Source organism: Muscardinus avellanarius (genome assembly GCF_963383645.1).
Source record: "Muscardinus avellanarius genome assembly, chromosome: 4".
Lineage (NCBI taxonomy): Eukaryota > Metazoa > Chordata > Mammalia > Rodentia > Gliridae > Muscardinus > Muscardinus avellanarius.
The window spans coordinates 90,020,013-90,046,323 of record NC_137789.1 but is presented as its reverse complement, the minus strand read 5'-3'; the positions used below and the strand labels follow the sequence as shown (position 1 = coordinate 90,046,323).

General features: G+C 46.6%; 1 protein-coding gene across 32 annotated transcripts in view; it reads left to right on the top strand.

The window, feature by feature from the left end:
• CAMK2G (calcium/calmodulin dependent protein kinase II gamma) overlaps window positions 1-26,311 on the top strand; it is a gene marked incomplete at both ends in the record, with an annotated part of 78,712 nt that overhangs the window by 14,976 nt on the left and 37,425 nt on the right. For 29 of the 32 annotated variants that reach the window (XM_080695035.1, XM_080695036.1, XM_080695053.1 and 26 more), the window contains 8 exons: window positions 3,250-3,309; window positions 15,650-15,704; window positions 16,793-16,858; window positions 22,200-22,272; window positions 22,421-22,523; window positions 22,938-23,021; window positions 23,477-23,571; window positions 25,252-25,374. In XM_080695035.1, the coding sequence (XP_080551161.1) occupies window positions 3,250-3,309; window positions 15,650-15,704; window positions 16,793-16,858; window positions 22,200-22,272; window positions 22,421-22,523; window positions 22,938-23,021; window positions 23,477-23,571; window positions 25,252-25,374 (659 nt within the window). Of the gene's footprint in view, window positions 1-3,249; window positions 3,310-15,649; window positions 15,705-16,792; window positions 16,859-22,199; window positions 22,273-22,420; window positions 22,524-22,937; window positions 23,052-23,452; window positions 23,572-25,251; window positions 25,375-26,311 lie in introns of those variants that run through there. The other 3 variants (XM_080695031.1, XM_080695044.1, XM_080695047.1) reach the window with 3 other exon arrangements.

The following is a 26,311-nucleotide window of genomic DNA, read 5'->3' as shown; positions in this document are numbered from 1 at the left end:
AGAACTTGTGACCAAAAGATAACTGTGCTGATATGTGACAGGAGTATTGAGAAGCACAGAGGGGGTTGGAGGGGATCAGAGCAGGGAGGAACCAAGTCTCCTGAGAACAGGGAAGCCTTCCTGAAGGAGGTGACCTGGCAGGATTCCAGTGGGCAGAGGGAGAGAGGTGGGGTGGGGAGTGGCTAGGCCCCTTGCTCTGAGCAGCGTTCCCTCTCCTTCCTGGAGCTCTGCCTTCCTGTGGAAGGACCCAGGCAGCTCACTGGGATTCAAGAGCTCATGGATTCTGGTCATTTCCTAACAACAGAGTAACCCTGAGGCAGAGTATGCGGCAGTCAGAGCTCACAGCAGGTGACCAGGCAGACCCTAGAAAGAAGCAGGGTCCTGCCTATGACATGAATATCACAAGAGCACCAAGCTATTGTTATAAGGATAAGTGGAAAGAGGTGTCTGGTATAGAAGTGAGCCTTCAAGAAATGTTAACTATTATTACTAGTTTTATCTAATTTTTGTGGCACTGGAGATTGAACCCAGGGGCATTCTGCCTCATAGTTACACTCCTCACCTATTTTATTTTTTTTTGGAACAGATTCTCACCAAATTACTGAGGCCAGCCTCTAACCTGCACTCCTTCTGTCTCAGCCTCCTAAATACTGGAATTATTATAGTTATGTGGATCTGGCTTTAAATCATCTTGATTATCACTATCATTGTGTTTCAGGGTCTCTCTGAGGGTTAAACAAGAAAATATATGTAGAAGGCACAGACTTGGAAGGCTGAGACAGGAGGATTCAAGGACAGCCTCAACAAGTATTGAGACTCTCATTAACCTAGCAAGACCCTGTTCCAAAGTAAAAATAAAGCTGGGCCTGGTGGTGCACGCTTGGTAATCTCAGCATTCGGGAGACTGAGACCGGAGGATCACGGTTCCTGGACAGCCTCAGCTACTTAGTGAGGCCCTCTGCAACTCAGTGAGACCCGGTTTCAGAATAAAGAATAAAAAATAGGACGGGGTATAGCTCGGAGGTCGAATGCCCCTGGGTTCCATCCCCAGAACCCCCCCCCCCAAAAAAAAAAGTAAAAATAAAATATGGCTGAGTGTATAGCTTGGGAGTAGAATGCCTCTGGGTTCAATCCCCAGTACCACACATACACACACAAAAAAAATATGCAAAACTCCTAGCATAGTGCCTGGTCATATATTAGTTTTAGTATAATTTAGCTAATACACTAGTTCCCCCTTATTCTCAGTTTTGCTTTCTTTTACCTGTATTTCATTTACCTGTGGTCAACCACAATAAAAAATATTAAATAGAAAATGCCAAGCCAGATGTGGTGGCACACACTTGTAATCTCAGGACTTAGTAGACTAAGACAGGATGATCACAAATGCCAAGCCAGCCGTAGCAACTTAGGGAGGCTCTCAGCAACCCAGGGAAACCCTGTTTTCAAATAAAATCAAGCTGGAGGTATAGCTTGGAAATAGAATGCCTCTGGGTTAAATTCCCAGTAAAACACACACACACACACACACACACACACACACACACACACACACACAGAAATAAGCAGTAAGTTTTAAATTCCATGTTTTAGCCAGGTGTGGTGGCACACACTTGTAATCCCACTTGAGAAGCTGAGATTGGAAGATTGTAGGTTCATAGCCATCCTCAGCCTTAGGCCTGCTGAAACTTAGTGAGACCCTGTTTCAAAATAAAAAAAAAATAGGGCTGGGGTGTAGCTCGGAGGTAGAATGCTCCCCCTGGGTTTTATCCCAAGTACCCCCTATATACACATGTGCACGCGCGCGCGCGCACACACACACACACACACACACACACACACACACACGGTGCTGTTTGAGTAATGTGATGAAATCTCTTGACATCTTGCTCCTCCCTCTCCTGGGTTTGAATCATCTTTTTGTCCAGTGTATCCATGCTGTGTATACTACCTGCCGGTTACTCACTTAGTAGCCTTCTTTGTTATCAGATGAACTGTCATAGGGTTTGGTGCTGTATGAGGTTTTAGGCATCTGGGGATACTGGACTGTACCTCCTCAAATAAGAGAGGACTACCATGTTAGTACTTCTAATAAGAAAGATATACTCAGGGAGCTGTAAGAAAGAGAGAGACAGAGACAGAGAGAGAAAGGAAGATTGATTTTCATGATCCCATGAAATCTGTTGTAGAGGAAGAAGCACCAGGGTTTTAGCTGAAGACCTGCATTCAACTTTTAGTTCTTCTAGTGGGATGTGGTGGTACACACTTTGCATCCCAGTACTTGGGAGGCAGGAGGATCACAGGTTCGTGGCCAGCCTCAGCTACTTAGTGAGGCCCTTTGCAACTTAGTGAGACTGTTTTTCAAATAGGGCTGGGGGTAGAGCTCAGAAGTAGAACACCCCTGGGTTCTAGCACCAAACAACAACAACAAAAAAACGCACAAATTCTTGTGTGTGTGTGTGTATGGGGTGTGTGTTACTGGGGATACAACCCATGGGCCTTCTACCTCCAGGCTACACCCTCAGACCCACTTTATTTTTATATTTGGAAACAATCTCTCAAAGTTGCTGAGAGCCTCACTAAGTTGCTGAGCCTGGTTTGAACCTGTAATCTTTCTGTCTCAGCCTCCCAAGTACTGGGATTACAAGGTTGCCCCACCACACTCGAATAAACAACAAACAAAAACAAACCAACAAATCCTGGCTCCTCTGCTCACTGACTTGAGGCGTTTAGCCTTCCAGGTGATCTCATCTAGAAAAAGTGCTCATAATAACTGTCTCCAGGATTGAAGTGACGTGTGGCATCAGTTCAACAAATTGTCAAAAGTGCATCTAGTTGGTGTCTGAAAATTGAAGGAATATGGGCAGGCGTGGCGGCGCACGCTTGCAATTTCTGTACTTGGGAGGCTGAGACAGGAGGATCGCAGGTTTATGACCAGCCTCAGCAATGTAGTGAGGCTCTTATCAACCTAGCAAGGTCCTGTTTCAAAAAAAGAGAAAAGGGCTGGAGATGTAGCTGGAGGGTAGAATGCCCCTGGGTTCAATTCCTAGTACTATAAGTAAAATCCAAATAATTTTTTAAAAAGGACTGTGGGTATAGCTTGGAGGTAAAATGCCTGTGGGTTCAAGCTTTAGTACCAAAAAATAAGTAAATAAATAAAAATGTAAAAACCAAGGGAATTATGAGTGCCGGGTAACCACAAGTAGATTGGGTGGTTGATGACCTTTCTCTTCTCTCCTCTGCTGCTAGATCACCAGAAACTAGAGCGTGAGGCCCGGATATGCCGACTTCTGAAACATCCAAACATCGGTAAGTGCTGTGTACAGATTATTCCGTGGGTATTCTGTAGATGGCAGGGAAGAGGGAGAATGGCTGCTTTTGTGTGTGGAGAGTCACCTCTGTCTGTGGGTCTTTTTACCTGGTGTGTTTTTTCCTCTGCCCAAGCAGCGTAGCAACTGTTCCTCAGAATTCTAGGACTTTATTGTTCAGAGACCTGAGTATCTCCTTTGCTGCCTTGTGATGTCAGGACTGGGATGTGAGGCACTGGACTAGGTTTCAGACTCCCTTTCTCTCCTTTCTCCTTTCGCCTTTGGGCTAACGTCCAGGGCCCTCAGTGTGTGAGGTTCCGGGCTATTAGCCTGCCAGCATCCCCCACCAGGGGCCATCCATGGCCCTCTTGAAAGACTCAGGATCTTGTTTCTGGACTTGAAAGAGTTTTGTCCCTGTTGCGGTGTCCTGCTCTCTCTGGGGGTTTCCATGGTACTCCTATTTGTGTTCCCCAGAGCCAGAATAGCAAGCTGCCCACCCGCCTTGTTTCTCTGGAGAAGGGATGGCAGGAGCCACTCTGATGGGGAAGGAGAAAAAAAAATTTGAGAGGACTTACCCCAGCTCCCACCCTGACTGGGAGACAAGAGCACATTGTTGGTTGTTCTAAAGCCTGAGGAGGTTTGCCTGCCACAACCCACTCCAGCTCAGTTTTACATTGTTCAACTGAAATAGTCTTTGCCAAAACCATTGGCCCTGATTTGGTGCTGCTTGCAAGAGGGAAGGACAGAAACTGGGCTGGCTACAGCTGGAGCAAAAACCCCACTGTTGACTCCAGACAGAGCAGGGAGCATCTCCTAGGTTTTCCCTAAAATCCCTGAGTCATCACAAAAGACAACACATGTTCTGTGCTCCTCAGACATGGCCTAAATATCAGGGCTCGCAGAATGCCCTGGCGGCCACCTGCTCCACTCTGATGGTGGCCAGAGCTGTGAGGTGACTGACCGAAGCTTGATGTTGCCCCAGAGCTAGCCAGCCTCTGGCTCCCCAGATCTCAGAAGGCTCCATATGAGCTCTTAAGGGGAAGAGCTGAGGTCGTACTCTAGCCCAGGGGGAGAGGAGCAGCTCTGAGGTAACCAGAACTCCTACCATGCAGGGCTTTATAGATCACAATCAGCAGCTTGGATTACACCAAAGCAGATTGGCATGGTCAGTACTCAGCCCTGCCTGGTGCAGGGTGTTCACAGAGCCAGTGACTCTCAGCTGGTGAGCCCTGGCCTTCATGCCGCCAGAGTACCTGGGTGGTCTCTGAGGTTAGACCTTCACCTGAAAGCTGCGCAGTGGGTGCCAACGTGTTACCTTGGGTAGGAGAGAACCAACAGTGAGAACACCCCAAACAGCACTCACAAATTCAGGGGTGTTTTGTTTGGCTGGCTTAGCAGCCAGAATATTTTTATTATTTGCCAGTATTGAAAAACAAGATTTCACATTTTGAAAAAAAATTTATTTCCTGGCTTTTCAAAACAGAAAGCCTGGCTCTAAAGCCACCCACCAGCTCAGGAGTATTTTGACATCCCAGGTGCCCTGGGTCTCAAGGTCTGAGGACAGTAACTTACATTCCTTTGTGCTTCTTGTGACTAACTTGTACAGGAGATGATGCATTGTCCTCAGGTAGGGAGGAGAACAAAGGGGTAGATGTCTGTGATAAAAGAGGCAGATCCATGTCTGCTCATCTGTGACCCAGGCAAGGCTGACCACGGAAGGGTCAGGACATAATCAGGACAGCTGAGATACGAACAGGAAAGACAAAAGCGCGGGATGCTACCAGGAAAACACCCTAGCCTCCTTTTATATACTTCTAGAAGCTTTCTGTCTTTGACTTTACTTGGTTTGGTAGCCCTTAACACCTGCTCTCAGCTCAGAATAAAGGCAGAGGAGGGAGGGGACCGTCTGTCCCAGGTGTCTGCACTGTCGGCAGGACACAGGAGACAGGCATGACACAGTCGCTTTGCCAGCATCCAAGTGTTTAGAACTGTGCTTTCCATCTCATTACTGCTCCCGAGTCCTTCGGGATGTTGGTCTGAGGACCCATGCCAGGGTCAGGGCAGGCAGAGGAAATGCTGAGTCAGGGCTGCGTCCTGGGAATGCTGCCTGGGCTCTGGACTCTGGAGAGGGCACTGAGCAGCGGGTCCAGGAAGCGGGATTGCGTGGATCAGTCCCAAGCTTGGGGCTTGAGAGGAGGCAGTTTTGTGCTCCTAATCCACAGTCCCTCTCTCCACTATTGCAGCTCTTTTGGCTCTGGCCTTTAAACTATCCCAAAGGGAGACTAGCAGATCAGCCAACAGTGGTGCTCAGTTGACGCAGCTGAGAGCCACAGCAGACCATTTGCTTCCCGCTGCCATCAGCCTTGGAGGCACGTGTATTGCTTGGGCATTTGGTGCAAGGGGTAAAGCAGCCACAGTTTCCGTATCTGTATAGTCTGTTCAGAGCTAAAAGCCTGTTGAAAGACTGAACCCTAGTGTAAACTGTAGACTTCAGATAATTATGTGTTAATGTAGGTGTAGGTTGTGGCAAATGTCCCGCTCCAGTGTGGGATGTTGATAGTGAGAGAGCCTGTGCATGTGTAGGGACCGGGGTGTATGACAGCTCTCTGTACCTTCTGCTCAGTTTTGCTGTGAACTCAAAATTGCCTCCTCCTGCCCCCACCAGATATGGTGGCGCACGCTTGTCATCCCAGCATTTGGGAGGCTGAGACAGGAGGATCACGATTCGCAGACAGCCTCAGCTACTTAGGCCCTTTGCAACTCAGTGAAACCCTGTTTGAAAATAGTGTGTGTGTGTGTGTGTGTGTGTGTGTGTGTGTGTGTGTGTGTGTGTAGCTTGGAGGTAAAATTCGCCTCGGTTCCATCCCAGTACTGCGAAAAAAAATTGTCAGTTGTCCCCCCCACCCCGAAAAATAAGCTGGGTATGGTGGAAAATGCCTGTAATCCCAATACTTGGAAGGCTGAGACATGAGGATTGTAGATTTGAGACCAGCCTCCGCAACTTAGCAAGGCTCTCCACAACTTAGTGAGACCCTGTTTCAAAATAAGAAATAAAATAGGCCAGGTATGGTAGTGTATACTTGTAATCCCAGTACTTGTGAGGCTGAGACAGGAGGATCCCAGGTTCAAGGACAGCCTCAGTAACCTTGTGAGGCCCTCTGCAATTTAATGAGACCCTTTTTCAAAATTAAAAATAAAATTTGGCTGATGATATAGCTCAGAGGCAGTCCGCTCCTGAGTTCATCCTCAGCCCACCAAAAAATAAAAATAAATAAATAGTAAAACCAGGCTAGGGGTATAGCTCAGAGGTAGAAAGCCTCTGGGTTCAATCCTTAGTACTACAAAAAATAAAGCATATTAGCAGGGTGTGATGGCACATGTCTGTAATCCTAGTACTTGGGAGGCTGAGATATGAGGATCACTGGTTCAAGACCAGCCTTAGCAACTTAGCATGACCTTGTTTCAAAATTTTAAAAATAGCTGGGCATGGTGGTGCACACCTATAATTCCAGTACTTGGGAGGCTAAGACAGGTGGATTGCAGGTTTGAGGACAACCTCAGCAAGTAGTGAGACTCTTATCAACTTAGTGAGACCCTGTTTCAAAATAAAAATATAAAATAGTGCTGGGGGTATAGCTTAGAGGTAGAATAGCCCTGAGTTTAACCCCTAGTGCCCCCCAAAATAATAATAATAATAATAATAATAATAATAATAATAATAATAATAATAATTAATAATAATTTAAAAATAAAATGGGCTGGGAATAGAATGCCCCTGGGTTCGATCTACAGCACTAAAAAAATGTTATTAATTAAAAATAAACAAGCCAGGTGTGGTGGCACACACTTGTAATCTCAGCATTTGGGAGGCTGAGACAGGAGGATTGCGTTTCACAGGCAGCCTCAGCTACTTAGTGAGGCCCTTTGCAACTCAGTGAGACCCTGTTTCAAAATAAAGAATAAGGCTGGGCATGGTGGCGCACGCTTGTAATCCCAGTGCTTGAGAGGCTCAGACAGGAGGATCGCACAGGGTCAAAACCAGCCTTCAGCTACTTAGTGAGGCTCTCAGCAACTTAGTGAGACCCTGTTAACAAATAAAATATAAAATAGGTCTGGGAGTATAGCCCAGAGTGAAAGCCCCTGGGTTCCACCCCCAGTACCACACACAAAAAATAAATAAATAAATGAATAAAATAATGAATATAAAATAAGGTTGGGGGTATAGCTCAGAGGTAGAATGCCCCTGGGTTCCATCCCAGTACAGCAAAAATCATCATCATCATCATCATCATGCCTGTTGGAGTAAGGCACAATGTTGAACTCAAAACAGCCATGGTAGAGTGACAGGGTCTGAGCAGAAAAGTGCACCATGCTGATAGACTTAAGTTTGAATGAAGCTCGTTCTTCCTGTGACCTGCTTGCTCTCTCATGAATAGACTCTGTCTTCCTTCACGCTGAGCAGCCTCAGCACAGTCCTGTTGTGGTTTAAAGCAGCACTTCTCAAACTTTTATGTGCGTATGAATCAGCCAGAGATCGTGTCAACATTCAGGTCTTGATTCAATAAGTCTGCAGGGTCGGGGCTGAGATCCCTCATGTCTCACATTCTCTAGGCAATGCTAATGTTGCCAGTCTTTAGTCCATACTTGAAGAAGACAAGATTTGTGGTTTTAGAGTCACATTCATTGGATTCGAATTTGGGATTTCCTACTTGGAAACTTTAACCCATGTGTCTGTCTCTATTTTGTCATCTGGGCTCCTTCATGAGGTTGTGAGGGTTCAGTGAGTAAAGAAGGCTCAGAGATAATGAAATGAAGGTAGAGATTCCAACTCCCAGGCCTAACTCTATTCATCAGTTAGGCCATAAGTCAGGCCAGGTTGCCATTTACCGTGGGCCTGAGCCTCATTCAGCTAATACTAAGAGTAGCAAAACTAAAGGAAACATTAAATCACAACTGAGCTTCTAAGTCCCTGCCCTTGGCTGAGGGTCCTTTCACACCTGACCGCTGGAGGATTGGCTTAGGCCTCAAGCCCTTGTGGTAACTGGGCTTCCATCCCACTATGTTATTGCTGAGGACATGTATTCATTTATTTGTTCATTTTATGGTACTGGGGATTGATTCAGGGGCATTCTACCTCTGAACTATACCCCCAACCCATTTTTTAAATTTTTATTTTGAAACAGAATGTTACTAGGTTGATTAGAGTCTCGCTACTTTCTGAGGCTGTCCTGGAACACGTGATCCTCCTATCGCAGCCTCCCAAAGTACTGGGATTACAAGTGTGTGTTACCATATACAGCTGAGGACATTTTTTCCCCCCAGTTTGGTGATAAAACCCAGGGGCATTCTATCTCCGAGCTATACTCCCAGACCTATTTTTTATTTTTTATTTTGAAACAGGGTCTCACTGAGTTGCAAAGGGCCTCACTAAGTAGCTGAGGCTGTCTGTGAACTGCAATCCTCCTGTCTCAGCCTCCCAAATGCTGAGATTACACTCTGCACCACCACGGCCCAGCGGCTGAGGGCATTTTTTATTTTATTTCATTTTTATTTTATTTTATTTTTTTGTGGTATAGGGAGTGGAAGCCAGGGGCTTTTCTTTTTCTTTTCTTTTTTTTTTTTTTTTGGTGGCACTGGGGGTGGAACCCAGGGGCTTTTCTACCTCTGAGCTATATTCCTTGACTTGTTTTATACTTTATTTGGAAGCAGGGTCTCACTAAATTGCTGAGGGCCTAAGTAGCTGAGGCTGGCTTTGAACCTGTGCGATCCTCCTGTCTCAGTCTCCCAAGTGCAGGGATTACAAGCATGCGCCACCATGCCCAGCTAGCCAAGGGCTTTTCTACCTCTGGGCTATACTCCCAGATCTATTTTATACTTTATTTGGAAATAGGGTCTCACTAAGTTGCTGAGGCTGACTCTGAACCTGTGCAATCCTGTGTCAGTCTCCCAAGTACTGGGATTACAAGTGTGCGCCACCATGCCTAGCAGGGCTGAGGGCACTTTTAGCAGTGATACTTTTTCATTGTTTTTTTTAGAAATTTGTTGGTTAAATGGAGTATATTGTTGGGTGGTTTTCTTTTTTTCTTTTTCTTTTTTGTGGTACTGGGGATGAAATCCAGGGCCCTTCTACCTCTGGGCTACACTCTCAGACCTATTTTATATTTTATTTGGAAACAGGGTCTCACTAAGTTGCTGAGAGCCTCACTAAGTAGCTGAGGCTGGCTTCGAACCTGTGCGACCCTCCTGTCTCAGCCTCCCAAGCGCGGGGATTACAAGCGTGTGCCACCACGCCCGGCTTTTGTTGGATGGTTGTTGAAGAGTTGGAAATAACTACGGCATTTAGGTTGTGGGTTTCTTAATCCTTGAAGATATAAAATAACAAGCAATGATATGTAGGTATGTTGGCCTGTCTTGCCTTCCTGTAGTTTTCTTCCTTCTCTCTGTCTCTGTCTCTGTCTCTGTCTCTGTCTCTGTCTCTGTCTCTGTCTTTTGTATGTGGTACTGGAAATGGAACCCAGGTGCATTTTACCTTTGAGCTACACCCCCAGTCCTGTTTCTTATTGTTTATTTTGAAATAGGATTTCACTAAGTTGTGGAGGGCTTTATTGAGTATATGAGGCTGGCCACAAACCTGTGATCCTCCTGTCTTAGCCTCCCAAATAAAATTACAAGCATGCACCACCATGCCCGGCTTTTTTTTTTTTTTTTTTTGGTACTAGGCATGGAACTCAGGGGCATTCTACCTCCAATGTATACCCCCAGCCCTATTTTTTATTCTTTCTTTTGAAATAGGATCTCACTGAGTTGCAGAGGATCTCACTAAGTAGTAGCTGAGGCTGTCCTCGAACTGTAATCCTCATGTCTCTCAGCCTCCCAAATGATGGGATGACAAGCGTGCGCCACCACGCCCAGCACCCGGCTTATTTTTTATTTTGAAACAGGGTCTGGCTAAATCGCTGAGGAGCTTGCTAAGTTGCTGTGGCTGGCCTTAAACCTGGAATCCTCCTCCCAAGTACTGGGATTTACAAATGTGTGCTAATGTACCTGGTTCCTTCCACTGATTTTAAAGAATACTAATTAGGTGTATCACTGAGTCGCAGTAAGTGCTGTGTACTCCTTTCTCAGTTCCTGGACTGGCCCTCCCTGACCTTCATGTTCTGTCATTACTGTGGTGTCCAGTTATCTTATTCCCCACCTGTAGCACCCTTTACTTCTACCTCACAGCTCTTGACGCAGTATGCTTAGTTACATATCCATATCATTGCTGGTTAAAGCCTGTCCTCCTCTTTTGCCTGGTAACCTGTGGTGTCAGGACTGGGCGGCTCTTCCCAGCATCTGTATGACCACGCCTTCTTCAAGATAGCCATTTGATGGACCTTATCAAGCTAGCTAGAGTGGCTAGGGATGGTGTGAATAGATGGGAACTCCTTTACCTAAAGACAGGCAAAATGCTTATATTTCGATATCAAGAAACTGTGTGTAGGGGAGGTACTGGGGATGGAATCCAGGGGCATTCTACCTCTGAGCTGTACCCTCAGCCCTATTTTAATTTGAAACAGGGTTTCACTAAGTTGTGGAGGGCCTCACTAAGTTACTGAGGCTGGTTATAAACCTGCGATCCTTCTGTCTCAGCCTCTTAAATACTAGGATTATAGCATGAACCACCATGCCCAGCTTATTAAAAATTTTGATGTCAGTTTGTCTTCAAGTCTCAGTTCTGCTGGACATGGTGGTGCACACCTGTAATCTTAGTACTTAAGAGGCTGAGACAGGAAGATTGCAAGCTAGAGGGCAATTTAAGCAATGTAATGAGACTCTCAGCAACCTAGTGAGACCCTGTTTCAGATTTTTAAAAAAATGTTAAACAGTACTGGGGTGTAGCTCCCAGGTAGAATGCCCCTGGATTCCATCCCTAATACCACCACCAACACCAAAAAAAGTCCTGGTTCCGCCACTTGGTTTGACTTTGGGCTGGTTTCTTTTAGAGCCTCAGTGTCCTCTCCTATTAGATGTACCTGCCCTATAAGGTTAATGCCAGTGTCCCTCAAATATTGTATGTAAGGCACATGACATGATGCTTAGCACATAGGAACAGCCCAACTCAGTGTTAGTCATTATAATTTCTATCATTATCAAGAATCTGAGAGCTGGTGCTCAGAATGGCTTAATCTAAACCAGGTGTGGTGGCATACACTTATAATCCCAATACCTGGGGCTCTGAGACGGGAAGATTGCAGGTCATGGTCAGCCCCAACAACTTGGTGAGACCCTCTGCAACTTACTGAGACCTGGTTTCAAAATAAGAATAATTGAAATAGGGCTGGGAAGCTGGGTGTCATGGTGCACGCTTGTAATCCCCGTGCTTGGGGGAGATGGGAGGATCGCGCAGGTTCGAAGCCAGCCTTGCTGGCTTAAGAGACCCTGTCTCCAAATAAAAAAGTATAAAATAGGTCTGGGAGTGTAGCCTGGAGGTAGAAGGGTTTCCAGGAACCCCAGTACCACCACCAAAGAAAGAAAGGAAGGAAGAAAGAAAAATAAGGCTGGGGGATATAGCTTGGAGGTAGAATGCTTCTGGGTTCCATTCCTGGTATCACCAAAAAAAAAAAAAAAAAAAGAAGAAATGCCTGAGTTCAATCTGCAGTACCACAAAAAAAACAGGCAAGCAAGTTATGGCTCAATCTAATTTTTTCTCTCATCCTCACTGCTGTTTTTTCTTTTTCTTTTTCTTTTTTTCGGGTCTGGGGATGGAACCCAGGGGCATTTGACCTCTGAGCTATATCCCCTGCCCTACTTTTTATTCTTGATTGAAACAGGGTCTCAGCCAGGCGTGGTGACACACGCTTGTAATCCCTGCGCTTGGGAGGCAGAGACAGGAGGATCACGCAGGTTCGAAGCCAGCCATGCTGGCGTAAGAGACCCTGTTTCAAAAATGTAAAATAGGTCTGGGAGTGTAGCCCAGAGGTAGAAGGGCTTCCAGGAACCCCAGTACCACCAAAAAAAAAAAAAAAAAAAAAAAAAAAAGAGAAAAGAAACAGGGTCTCACTGAGTTGCAAAGAGCCTCACTAAGTAGCTGAGGCTGTCTGCGAATCGCAATCCTCCGGTCTCAGCTCCCAAATGCTGGGATTATAAGCGTGCGCCATCATGGCCGGGTTTGCTGTTTATTTCTTTACAAGTTAAAAAAAGAAAATGGGACCTGGGCATGGTGGCGCATGCTTGTAATCCCAGTATTTGGGAGGCTGAGATAGGAGGATCACAGTTCCCCAGTACTGCCAAAAAAAAAAAAAAAAAAAAAAAAAAAGGAAAAGAAAATAAAAGAAAGAAAGAAAGAAAGGAAGGGAACATGGTAGCAGTCTTATTTAGCACTCTCCTTGTCTGGGCGTGCAGGCACCTTGCTTGCACTGCAGAGCCAGGAGTCTGGGTGGCCTGGGAGGATTAGCCTTCCTTTGCTGCTCATCTACTAATCCCCTCCCACCTGGGCTCCATGTGTGGCCTTCGTGGAGAAGGGTAAGCCCAGTGACTCTGGGCAAAGGCCTGTGCCTGTGCGCCTATCCTCAGTCCTGTAGTGTTGGGCTGGGAGTGGGCCTGGGGGACCTGGGGAGGCTGTGGCCTGGAGCAGTTAGTGTCCTGCCTGTTATCCTGTCAGCTTGCGTCCTGCTGCTGTTAGTCAGCTTTCTAATGAAGCTGGTCCTTGGCTTCTGGGACAGCTGATTTCCAGGGGATTATTTGTATTACACACTTTAATGCTTTTTAATAGCAAATTTTTAATTAAATGGAAAGTCCTTTTGGAGGCAAGGGAGCAGCGCAGCAGGACTCAGCATGAGGTACCAACTGAGACCAGAGAAGCAAAGTAAGGAGGGAGGTGGCAGGGCTTTGGGAGCTCAATTAAGTTGGCTCAGTTTGGTATGTAGGAGAGATCTGGGGTCTGGCAATAATTTCTCCCTTCTGGTGTGTGTGTGTGTGTGTGTGTGTGTGTGTGTGTGTGTGTGTGTGTTACTAGGAATTGAACTCAGAGGCATTCTACCTTTGAGTTATCCCCTAGCCTTTTATTTTATTTTATTTTATTTTTGGCGGTAGTGGGGGTGGAACCCAGTGGCATTTTTCCTCTGAGCCACATCCCCAGCCCTATATTTTATATTTTATTTTGAAACAGGGTCTCACTGAGTTGCAAAGGACCTCACTAAGTAGCTGAGGCTGGCCATGAACCGTGATCCTCCTGTCTCAGCCTCCCAAATGCTGGGATAATAAGCACGCACCACCACGCCCAGCTCCCAGTCTTTTTATTTTTTTTGTTTGAAACAGTCTTACTAAGATTGCTGAGAGTCTTGCTACATTGCGAGTCTGTCCTTGAACCCGTGATCTTCCTGTCTCAGCCTCCCAAGTACTAGAATTACAGGTGTGTGCCACTAAGCTTGGCTTCTACTTCTGGCTTATAAGCCTTTCTCTCTAGTTTGGGCATATTAGGAATACCAGAGGGACTCCAGATAATGGAGGGGAAACCTCAGCAAAGCTAAAATGGAAGGATAGGAGAGGAAGAAGGCTGAGGCTGATTAATGGAGGAACTATATCCGAATATGTATAAAAGTATGAATGTGGCATGGATAACCTGGACACTCATTGTTGGGAGGGGGGAAGGGAAACAGAGGGGGAGGGGGCACCAAGCACAGTCTAAATGTATACCATTTTCAGTATGTTCCACTTATAAATAAAAGAAAAAAAAATTAAAAAGCCTTTCTCTGTCATCTGCAGGCCTAGAGAATCATGTAGGGTTGAATAACCAGATCAGATAAAATCGGGTAGATAGTGTGATGTAAAGATGGCTGTAAGCCCTGGCAGGCCTCGTCCTCATTTGTCAAGTAAGCAGAGCAAGGGGGGCTGTGGTGATGGCTCAGTGGCACAGGGCCACTGGGTCTTATGTTTTGCATTCTGACGGACCTTGCTTGGTTGTGAAGGGGATATAGGGAAGCACCTCAGCCCTTAGGAGATGCTCTGGCACTGGAAATGGAAGCAGCCTGGGCCTGCACAGGAGGAGACCCTGTGATTTTTTTGTATCTGAGCACTTCACCAGTTGGTTTGGTGTCTGGCCATTCCTGAAGTGCTCCAGGATATTCTCCTATAACAGCCAAAAACTGGAGCAAGGGTCAGACAGGAGCTCTTTGGAATAGAGGTTCTCATCAAGAGAGTTCAGGTGAGGGTAAGGACAAACATCAGGACAGGCAGCCAGAGCAAGTCGTGTTTGCATTTAAAATGATGCTCAGAGGTTGGCATTTAACCCAGAGGTAGCTTTGTGGGCAGAAGCTTGAAGAGGAGACCTCAGAAGACATTAGGCTGATCTTTTGCCCAAGAGCTTTGGAGGCAGGGATTGAGAAGGGATTCTGCGTGCCAGTCTTTTCTGGCAGTTAGTGAATTGCCCTAGTCTTCTCCATGAACTGCCCTCCTGGACCCATCGATACTGGTGTTGTAGGTATACTTGTGAGCAGTCTGGTGTGTACACAACCTGTGTGTGGGCTGCCCCACAGTTCTTATAGGAGGCAGTGTGTGGACCAGCCTTTGGAGGCAGAGAAGCCTGGTTCACGTCTTTATCCACAAATGAGTAGCTCTTTGGCTTTTGGCAAGAGACTTTGTCTCCAAGCCTCTACCGTCATCTTCTGTAGAAGGAGAATTATATTCGTCTCAGGGCAACGTAAAAAACTCCTCAAAGCAGGCACTGTGTCTATCCCTTTTAAATGCCACCACCTAATCTGGGATCCAGTACATGGAAGTGCTTATATCAGTAATGTATGCGAAGAACCCGGCACCTGTGCAAGCACTTGGTGAACTTCATCATCACCTGAATGTGCATCGCCTTCTGGGCTGCTCAGTCTCCATTATCCTCCTTCGTGCGTTTTTCTGCCAGGCTCTGCCTTTCCGCCTTCTTCCACTGCCCTCCGTTCGCTCCTCTGCAGGAGGACCTGGGTTTTCCCCCCTTGCCATTTCCTGGCCCCTGTTGTTAGTGTCCAGGTATTGTTCAGTCTGTTAAGCATGCGTTGTTCCCAGGATCATCTTCTCTGGGGCTAGCCCTCTGGGAAGGTTGTCGCTTTGCTCCCTCTTGACTTACATCTTAGCCACGAAGCTTCTGTCTCTGGTCCTAGTTGGAGGTGACACTCAGCACTGGTGTCTGGCTCTGTGACTGCGTAATCTTGGCTTGGGGGGCGTCGGGCATGTTGTTGCTTCTCCCTGTGGCGTCTTCAGGAGGGAGTCTGATGAGGCTGACAGGATGGGGCTGGGGTGGGGTTGCCGAAGAGGAGAATAGGATTTCCAAGTTTTCTCTCTGTTAATCTCTGTCCCCATCTCCTCTCTTACAGTGCGCCTCCATGACAGTATTTCTGAAGAAGGGTTTCACTACCTCGTGTTTGACCTGTAAGTGCCACTTTCTGAGGGTGTGGGGCCTTTCCCTCCAGCTGGCTCAAGATGAAGGCTTGGGAAAAGGCTAATTACCTGGGTCTTCTCCCTCTGCCATGGGTCCCTCTCCTATGCCTGAGGGAAAGGACTTAATTGTGAGGTTCCTCTGCTAGTGGGCAGGGGTGCTAGCCCAGAGCCTCCAGGGTCTCATTGCTCAAGCCTTCGCAGCACACCTGTGCAGGGGCTTGCTTCTTGTTTCTTGGTGTGTTGTCTGTAGTGGAGAAATAAAACACAGCTCTTTGCATGAACTTAAAAATTCTAGGAAGTTGAGAGTAACTTTTATTAGTCATGAAGTGGACTCCATCTTGTCTCTCTTCCACTTTGGCTGTGCTTTAACATCTTAAGAGTGGCTCCGTGCCTCCGGCAGCACCTCTCCAGGATTGTCAGGGTTGGGTTCTGTGTCCTCGGCCTCCTTATTCTTCAACGTTAGTAGTAGCTCTGTCCCTGGACAGCTGTGTGTGAATGTTCATAGTGGTCTCAGACAAAACCATGATTTTGGGGGTAGGTTGAGTATTTCTCTTAGATCGCTGTATCTTTATTGCTGCCTGGATATTAGCTAATCTGTAGGTTTTAGAAATATAAATATCGAGGAAGGGAGAACCCATCACACCTTCAGGAGAAGCGCTACACCCTTGAAGAGTTGACATGTTCTAGGCTCTGAGATAAAGTGAGCGTGGAGTTGGTTTTTTTAAAATTTATTTTATTTATATTATTATTATTATTATTATTATTATTATTATTAGTGGTGGAACCCAGAGGCTTTCTACCTCCAGGCTATACTCCCAGACCTTTTTTATATTTTATTTGGAAACAGGGTCTCACTAAGTTGCTGAGAGCCTCACTGAGTAGCTGAGGCTGGCTTCTAACCTGTGCGATCTTCCTGTCTCAACCTCCCAAGCTTGGGGATTACAAGCGTGCACCACCATGCCCGGCTTGGAGTTGGTTTTTCTAAGAGCTGTTTTACGGTGTGACTCTGCTACCTGTTGGGCACTTGGGATTGTCCCAGGGACCTCACCTCCCCTGACCTCTTTCTCTGTTGGTTTCAGCGTCACTGGTGGGGAGCTGTTTGAAGACATTGTGGCCAGAGAGTACTACAGTGAAGCAGATGCCAGGTGAGATGAAGGCACAATTGCTTCAGCACAGCTCTGGAGGTTAGGATTGAAATGAATCTTGTCCACCTCAGGGGGCCAGCACTGTGTCTGTTTGAAGAGTCTTTGGGGAAGATCAGAGAAACTCTTGTCTGAACAAAGATTCTGTAGAGCTGGTTGGGACTGCATTCTATGGGCAACATTAGAAGTTAAATATTCAACACCCCTGATTATTATTGTTTTTTCTTTTTGTGGTCCTAGGGGTGAAACCCAGAGGAATTCTACCTCCAAAGTATATCCCCAGCCCCATTTTTTTATCCTTAATTTTGAAACTTAGGATCTCACTAAGTTGCAGAGGGCCTCACTAAGTAGCTGAGGCTATCTATGAGCCTGCAATCCTCCTATCTCAACCTCCCAAGTATTGGGATTACAAGTGTGCACCGTGACACCTGGCTCCCCGATCTTATTTATTTATTTTTTTTTTTGTGGTACCAGGGATGGGACCCAGGAGCATTCTACTTCTGAACTACATCCCCAGCTTGATTTCTTATTCTTTATTTTGAAACAGGGTTTTACTGAGTTGCAAAGGGCCTCACTAGGTAGCTGAGACTGGCCATAAACCGCAATCCTCCTGTCTTAGCCTCCCAAATGCTGGGCTTACAAGCGTGCATCACCACACCCAGCTCTTGATCATTTTGTTGGCAAAGCCTTTTTTAGATCTCCTTTACTCTGATACCCCAGAAATACCTTTTTTTTTTTTCTTTTCTTTTGGTACTACTGTGTACTTACAAGTATGCCACAGCCCACCGCCTGGTCTTCCCTACCCTGTTTTTTCCTTTGACAAATACCTGTATGAAACAGGCTACTGAGCTCAGATGCCAGGGTGATCAGAAACTGAGGTGATGTGATTTCTGTCCCAAAGGAGAATGAAACTGGGGAGCATCCAGCCTCTACCACCCTGCCCCTTGACCACGAAGACCAGCTGCAACATGGGCTCCTCTGGCTGGGGGCTGTTTCCCAGCCCCGCACCTCAGCTCCAGTCCTTCATGGGAGCCCTGGCCCTCTTTCATGTGACACAGCAGAATCCCACCCATAGCGCAGTACTCAGGCGTGTGCTTGGCCTGCCTTTTCCACCTCGGCTCTTCCCCAGCCTTGTTCTCTCCGAGGGTGACAGTCCTTACAACCTGATTTTGGCCATCCTTCCCGCAGCTTCTCTGGCGTGTGGTAGCTCAGCAGCCCCTAGAGCGAGGGGGAGTACAGCTTCCTCACAAATTTCTCAAGCCTGAGTGGCCAGTGTTTGCTGATCAACTTGAGATGCTTCAGCTCAGGAAGAATTCTCAAGTGGGGAGGTGAATTCCAGTGCCAGCAGGGGAGGACCAGGCTGGCTGGAGAGAGAGGGAGAGGCGGGGCAGCTCAGGAAGCTGGGGCGCTGTGCCGTGGGCCTGGCCTGGCTCTGCTGGGACACTCCGCACTTTTGCCATTTTTGGCCAGAAGGCTCTCCCTGCTAGCCCGCCTCTGTTCTAATTATACATTTCTTCGGAGACTAGCCTCTGTAGCTCAGTCTTAAAGTCTCTCTAGCCCACTCTTAGGCATTGTCACAGGGAGGTCCTGTCCTCAGCCTCTAGGGGACTGGCAAGACTCTTTAGCTCCTGCCAATCCCCAGCACCAGATTTTAGAGAAAGGAATCAGAAGTCCAGGCCACCCCGTCCCACATACCTGGGCACTCTACAGACCTGCCCAGCACACTGCTGTTGCCTGATGACTGGGCGTCTCTTCCCTAGGCCAGGCTTCTGCAACCTTGGCATTACTGACATTTTAGGCTGGATAGATTTTATTGTGAGGACCTCTCCCATGCATTGTAGACACTTATAATTGTCCTTAGACAAAAGATGCCAATAAAATCCTTCCTTCCAGGTTGTGATAACCAGAAATGTCACCACCAAATGTCCCCCGGGGGGGGGCAAACTCATCCTCATTAAAAAACCACTGCTGTAGACTACCTATGCTTCCTGCCAGGAGTTTAACCACAGGGCTGGCAAGAGGGTTTACAAGATGGACAGCCAGACACAGTGATACATGCCTATACTCCCAGCGATTTAGGAGGTTGAGGCAGGAGAATCGCAAGTTTAAGGGCAATTTAGTGAGACCCTATCTCAAAAATAACATTTAAAAAGGCTGGGGATGTAGGCCGGGCGTGGTGGCGCATGCTTGTAATCCCTGCACTTGGGAGGTGGAGACAGGAGGATCACACAGGTTCGAAGCCAGTCTTGCTGTTTCCAAATTTAAAAATATATATAAAATAGGTCTGGGAGTGCAGCCCAGAGAAGGGTTCCATCCCCAGTACCACCAAGAAAAAAAAAAAAAAAAAAAGGCTGGGGATGTAGTAAAGTGTTGGAGCGCTTTCCTAGCATGTGCAAGAACCTGGGTTCAATTACCAGCACCACACACAAAAAAAGTTTTCTTTGCAGTTGGGTATGGTGATGCATGCCTGAGAGTTCAGTGCTTGGGAGGCTGATACAGGAGAATCACAGGTTCGAGGCCAGCTGCAGCTACTCAGTGAGACCCTGTTTGAAAATAAAGAATAAAAAATAGGGCTGAGGGTATAGTTCAGAATGGTAGAATGCTACTGAGTTCAGTCTCCAGTACTGCAAAATAAATATTAAATCGGGCTAGATGTGTAGTCTGAGGTAGAACATCCCTGGTTCAATTCCCAGTTCCACACAAAAAAAATTTTCTTTGCAGAATTATCAGAAATTCTTCTCAGGTGCCTTGTTAGGAACTCCCTCCAGCTTCATGGAATCCACTGGGTCTTGTTCATGTCTATATCCTGTATGGTACCACACATTGTCCTTAGAAGCTTTTTTTTTTTTTTGGTGGTGGTACTAGGAGTGGAACCCAGAGGCTTTTCTACCTCTGGGCTATCCTCCCAGACCTATTTTATATTTTATTTAGAAACAGGGTCTCACTAAGCTGCCGAGAACCTAAGTAGCTGAGGCTGGCTTCGAACCTGTGCGATCCTCTTGTCTCAACCTCCCAAGCGCAGGGATTACGCGTGCGCCACCACGCCTGGCTTAGAAGCTTTAAAAAGTGTTTAGATAAGTGAAGGAGTAGAATCATCCCAGAACAGTGTAGATGGCTTTGTTGGACTTTCCAAGTTACCAGCACAAGTTCTCTGAGAGTAAAAATAAAGACGGAAGGGGTTGAATGTTCTCACCTTTCTCAGGAACCTGGAGAAAGCAGGAAGGAACCTGTCTCTTGGAAACAAATTGGTCATGTTGGACCTTTACAGTCATGAGAAGTCATCATGGACTTCGAGGTTTTTCTTTCTTTCTGTAATTTAGTGAATGACCCTGAAAAGACACTTCATCTACCTAGACCTCAGTTTCCTTTTCTGTAGAGTAGGTCGTGAGGATATGGAGGAAAGGGAACCCTTATACACAGTTGGCATTGTAAATTAGTACAGCCTTTTTTTGAAAACAGTATAGATGTTACTCAGAAAACTAAAAATAGAATTACCATATGATCCAGCAGTCCCACTACTGGGTAAATACCCAAGGAATCGAAATCTGTGTGCTGCAGAGATGTCTGCACTCCCACACTTGGCTGCAGCACCGTTTACCATAACCAAGGTGTGGGAAACACTTGACTGTCCATCAACAGATAAATGGGTATGAAAAATGTGGTCAGCCAGGACTGGGGGTGCACGCCTGTAATCCCAGGCCTTGAAAGGCGGAAAGGATTGCAGCTTCAGGGTCAGCCTCAGCTACTTACTGAGGCCCTCTACAACTGAACCCTGTTTCAAAACAAAGACTAAAAATTAGGGCTGGGGGTAGAGCTCAGAGGTAGAATGGCCCTGAGTTTAATCCCCAGTTCTGCAAAATAAATAAATAAAGAAAATAAAAGTGTGGTCTAAGCCAGGCATGGTGGTACATGCCTGCAGTCCTAGTACTTGGGAGGCTGAGACAGCAGGATCAGAGATTTGGAGCCAGCCTTGGCAATTTTATGGATGCTGTTAGCAACCTAGTGAAATTTTGTTTCCAAAAAAAAAAAAAAAAAGTGGTCTCTATGTGTATGTATGTGTTCAGCCTTAAGAAAAAAAAAAAAAGGAATTCTGTTATTTACAACAACAACAATGAATCTAGAGAACATTATGTTAAGTGAAATAAGCCATGCACAGAAACAGAAAGACAATACCATATGATGTCACTTATATGTGAAATTTATTTTTTTGTGTGGTATTGGGAGGTGGAACCCAGGGGCTTTCTACCTCCAGGCTACACTCCAGCCCTATTTTATAATTTATTTGGAAACAGGGTCTCACTAAGTTGCTGAGAGCCTTACTAAGTAGCTGAGGCTGGCCTCAAACCTGTGCGATCCTCCTGTCTCAGCCTCCCAAGCGTGGGGATTACAAGCGTGCGCCACCACTCCCGGCTATATGTGGAATTTAAAAAAAGATCTCAGAAGTCGAGTAGAATAGTGGTTACCAGGCACTGGGATACTGGAATGGGGTGGTTGGGGAAAGGAGAGAACTGGTCAGTGAGCACAGAGTTTTAGGTAGGAGGAGCAGGTTCTCATCTGTCGCACAGCACAATGACTATAGTTAGTAATAATGTATATTTCAAAATAGCTAAAAAATAATTGTAAGTTCTCATCACAATATAAATATTTGAGGTGATAGTATGCTAATTAAAATAATTTAATCATTCTGCATTTGTATATGTGTATCAAAACATCACATTGTTTTTTTGTTTTTTTTTTTGTTTTTTGTTTTTTTGGTGGTACTGGGGTTCCTGGAAGCTCTTCTACCTCCGGGCTACACTCCCAGACCTATTTTTACATTTTTATTTTGGAAACAGGGTCTCCTAAGCCAGCGCGCGGCTGGCTTCGAACCTGCGCGATCCTCCTGTCTCTGCCTCCCAAGCGCGGGGATTACAAGTGTGCGCCACCACGCCCGGCTAAAATAAAACTTTAAAAATAAAAACAAAAGCCAATGCATTGGTGGCACACATTTGTAATCCCAGTACCTGGGAGGCTAAGATCTTAGGTTCAAGAACAGCCTCAGCCTCAGCAACCTAGTGAGACCCTATTTCTAAATAATAAAACTGGGCTGGGGGTGTAGCTTGGAGGTAGAATGCCCTGAGTTAAATCCCCAGTGACACACACACACACACACACACACACACACACACACACACACACCAAAAAAAACCCCGAAAAACAAAAAACAAAAAATAGGTTGAACTAGCTTATTGTTCAGTGATTCTCTATGAACCTGTGGCCCACTGTAACGTGCTTTTAAATCTGCAGCATGTGGTCTTGGATAAGGTGGTTAAACACTGCACTGCCATTTCTTCTGCTTTTTCAGCCACTGTATACATCAGATTCTGGAGAGTGTTAACCACATCCACCAGCATGACATTGTCCATCGGGACTTGAAGGTACTACCCAGGTTCTACTCCTTCACCTCCTACTTGTGACATGTTCGCGCCACCTGGTGCTAGGTTCTGGTACTGCGTGGGCCCAAAGTAGTCTCCCTCTGGGCTGCAGGGTAAATACCTCACAAGGTTCTCCCTATTCCTTTTGCAGCCTGAGAACTTGCTACTGGCAAGTAAATGCAAGGGTGCTGCTGTCAAGCTGGCTGATTTTGGCCTCGCCATTGAAGTACAGGGAGAGCAGCAGGCTTGGTTTGGTAAGGGTGACCCTATCTTCCCGGAATGCAGCCCCCACCCTTCCTCCTCTTCCTGATCTGCCTTCCTCTTTCAGAACTAAATGCCAGACCTTTAATGGTCCTGGAGGAGGGTGGGAGGGTGCAGAGATTCCTCCTGGCCCTTCATGACTCAGAACAGCGAGTCTAGCTGTTGTCAGCACTGCGTTCTTGCTGCCTCTGGGAAGGCCTTGGAGTTCTTGGTAGGCACATGGACCTTGCCCTCTGATTTAGATTCCAGGCACCGCAAGAAGGCCAGCCTGTCATCTCCGGCAGCCCGTGTGCTGAGAGCTTATGTAGCAAAAGCAGCAGGAATGAACAGGCCTTTGGAGGGAATTGCTGGTATGGATTTCTGAGAGAAATGGGCTCAGTGTGCCTCTGCCCTCTCTTCCACTACAGGTTTTGCTGGCACCCCGGGCTACTTGTCCCCTGAGGTCTTGAGGAAAGATCCCTATGGAAAACCCGTGGATATCTGGGCCTGCGGTAAGCCCATCCCACACCCTAGGCTTTTCGGTGTTAAGGGCCCTCAGCTTCTGGAGATGGTGAGAGAGAGGCATCACTATTCCTTGAGGGCCCCACGAGCGCCTGGTATTTATGAAGTCATCATGATGCTTGTAGTCCCCCTGGGAGGGCTGTTCCCATCCATCACACCCTCCTCCCCAAGTGACTTCCTGGATTATGTTGCATCCTTCTTGGAGAGGAATTTGCCCACGCCTTAGGGGATAGACTGTGCTTAAAGAAGTCTCTGGCGTGACCTGGTGGCGTGAAGAGTGAGAGGCGTAGCAGGAGGGCTGGTGACACAGCAGTATCAGCTGCACTCACCGCCAACTCTGGTCTGGCCTTGTCTCTCCACGTGGCTCTCAGCCCTGCATGGCTTTTCCTGGTTCCTCAGGGAAGGAGGTGGCTGACCCCAGTGACCTGTGTGTTCTGTTTTGTAGGGGTCATCCTCTATATCCTCCTGGTGGGCTACCCTCCCTTCTGGGATGAGGATCAGCACAAGCTATATCAGCAGATCAAGGCTGGAGCCTATGACGTAAGGACCTCTTTGCTGAGAGCAGAGCAAGCATGACAGGCGGGGCAGATCTCCTGCCCCTTGGGCTCTGTCCAAAGGAGGGGGCATGTTTAGTGTGGTACATGATACAGAGGGTGTCAAGAGACTTTGAGACACCAGGGATACAAATACAGTACTCAATTCTTGCCACCCTATGTCCAGGAAGCAATTTTTTTTTTTTTTTTTTTGGTCCTTGTATAAAATTAAGGAATTCCACTGAAGCCCTTTGATCTTAATTTGCAATGGATGGAAAAGCTGGGCCAGGTGTGGTGGTGCACAATTCTAATCTCAGGACTTGGGAGGCTGAGACAGGAGCATCTCAGGTTTGAGGACAGCTTCAGTAAGTAGTGAGACTCTCATCAACCTAGTGAGACCTTGTTTCAAAATAAAAATAAAATAGGGCTGGGAGTATAGCACAAGGATAGAATGCTTCTGGGTTCATTCCCAGTAGCACAAAAGGAAAAAAAAAAAAAGAAAGTCAAGTGTGGTGGCTGTATTCCCAGTACTTGGGAAGCTGAGAAAGGACAATAGCAGGTTCACAGACAGCCTCAGCTATTAGTGAGGCCCTCTGCAACTTAGTGAGACCCTGTTTCAAAATAAAGAATAAAAAGCCGGGCGTGATGGCGCACACTTGTAATCCCAGCACTTGGGAGACTGAGACAGGAGGATTGTGGTTCGTGGACAGCCTCAGCTACTTAGTGAGGCCCTCCACAACTTAATGAGACCCTGTTTCAAAATAAAGAACAGCCGGGCGTGGTGGTGCATGCTTGTAATCCCCACACTTGGGAGGTGGAGACATGAGGATCGTGCTGGTTCAGAGCCAGCCTCGCTGGTTTAAGGGACCCTGTTTCATATATATATATATATATATATATATATATATATATATATATATATATATATATATATATATATATATATATATATATATATTAGGTCTGGGAGTGTAACCCGGAAGTAGAAGGGTTTTCAGGAACCCCAGAATAAAAAATAGGGTTGGGGGATATAGCTTGGAGGTAGAATGCCCCTGGGTTCCATCCCCAGTACCACACACACACACACACACACACACACACACACACACACAACAGAAAAGCTCAATTAGTGTGCTGCATCACACAGGAATGAGAAGTCTGGGAGATCCTTGCACTGTAGTTGTACCTGGGGCATATCACTGAGCCTGTTTTCTCCTCAGTAGAGAGATGGAGTTAACCCAGAGAATGTCAGATTCTTCTGTTCTGATTTTTTTTTTTTTTTTTTTTTTTTTGGTGGTACTGGGGGTGGAACCCAGAGGCTTTATTTGGAAACAGGGTCTCACTAAGTTGCTGGAAGCCTCACTGAATAGCTGAGGCTGGCTTCAAACCCATGCGATCCTCCTGTCTCAGCCTCCCAAGCGCGGGGATTACAAGCGTGCACCACCACACCCGGCCCTGATCTGATATTCTGTCATTCTAACTATGATTGTTCTGTCTTCCTTTCCTAGTCTCTAAGTTGGCACAAGTTCTAGGATCTTCCCAGGGCTCCTCCACTTCTCTGAGGCACTTTTGGGCGCCACAGAGTGTCTCAGTTACAGCAGCTGGGGTAAAGACGCAGTCTTTGTTTCAGGACGTGAGGCTTATAACTTTTGTGTCCCCCTCGCTCTTGTTCCTTCCTGCCCCTTAGTTCCCATCACCAGAATGGGACACAGTGACTCCTGAAGCCAAGAACTTGATCAACCAGATGCTGACTATAAACCCAGCAAAACGCATCACAGCTGACCAGGCTCTCAAGCACCCATGGGTCTGTGTAAGTGTCCTCACCTGGGTTTGGACGTCAGCAGTGCAGCTCTCCGTGTGTCCCCAGTACCCTCCTTACACTTCATTTCACCAGCAGAAAGTCATTCTGAACCCTGAATGAGGACCTAGCAGGAGGATGGGGGACTCAGTGTGGCTCAAGGTCAATCAGTGTCATCAGAAGGAGGCAGAATGGGCTAGCAGGCCTTCACTCTGTCTCCCTCCACTCACCTTGCGAGGGTGTGGTTTCGTTCTGTTCTTCAGTGAGGGCATAGGTTGATCCTTCCAAACTCCAGGTAGTTGATGATAGAATGCGGCTGGCAGAACCCAAAGTAAGTTCCCAAGCTTAGGGCATATTCTGGCCTCCACTGCCATTCAACTCTAACAACTGGGACCAAAATGCAGTGAACAAAGAGGTCTCTCAGCTATTAAGAGCATTGTGAAGCTCAGTCAAATAGTGCCCCTGCTAGGAGAGCCACCACCGGAGTGAGAGGCCATGGAAGATTGTCAGGTTTAAGGAATGGTAAGTAGGTTGGTTGTGGATGAGGCCATGACCGTAGGAATGAGGCCAAAAGATTCCATTACATGCAAGCTTCTGTCTAAGGAATTGGAGTTTCATTCTAAAACTATAGAGAGCCATTTAAGGGTTTTAATGCAAGTATGAAACTTGCATTTTAAGAAAGATCGCTTTGGAAACTGTTTAAAAAGTGAAATTGATGAGGAAAGCTGGAGGTGGAGGGCTCAGGAAGCTGTCCTCAACAGTTTAGACAAGACCAGGTGGGGTTCTTGCTGAGGGCAGAGCTGGAGAAGTGCAGTGTGGTGAGCAGACTAATCAAGAGACACTGGGAACAGAGAAGGCTTTTAAAGGATTTAGTGACCAGTTGGATTTAGGGAGTGAAGGAGAGAGGGATCTATGAGGACTGTCATATTTTGAGTTAGTCATTGAGAGG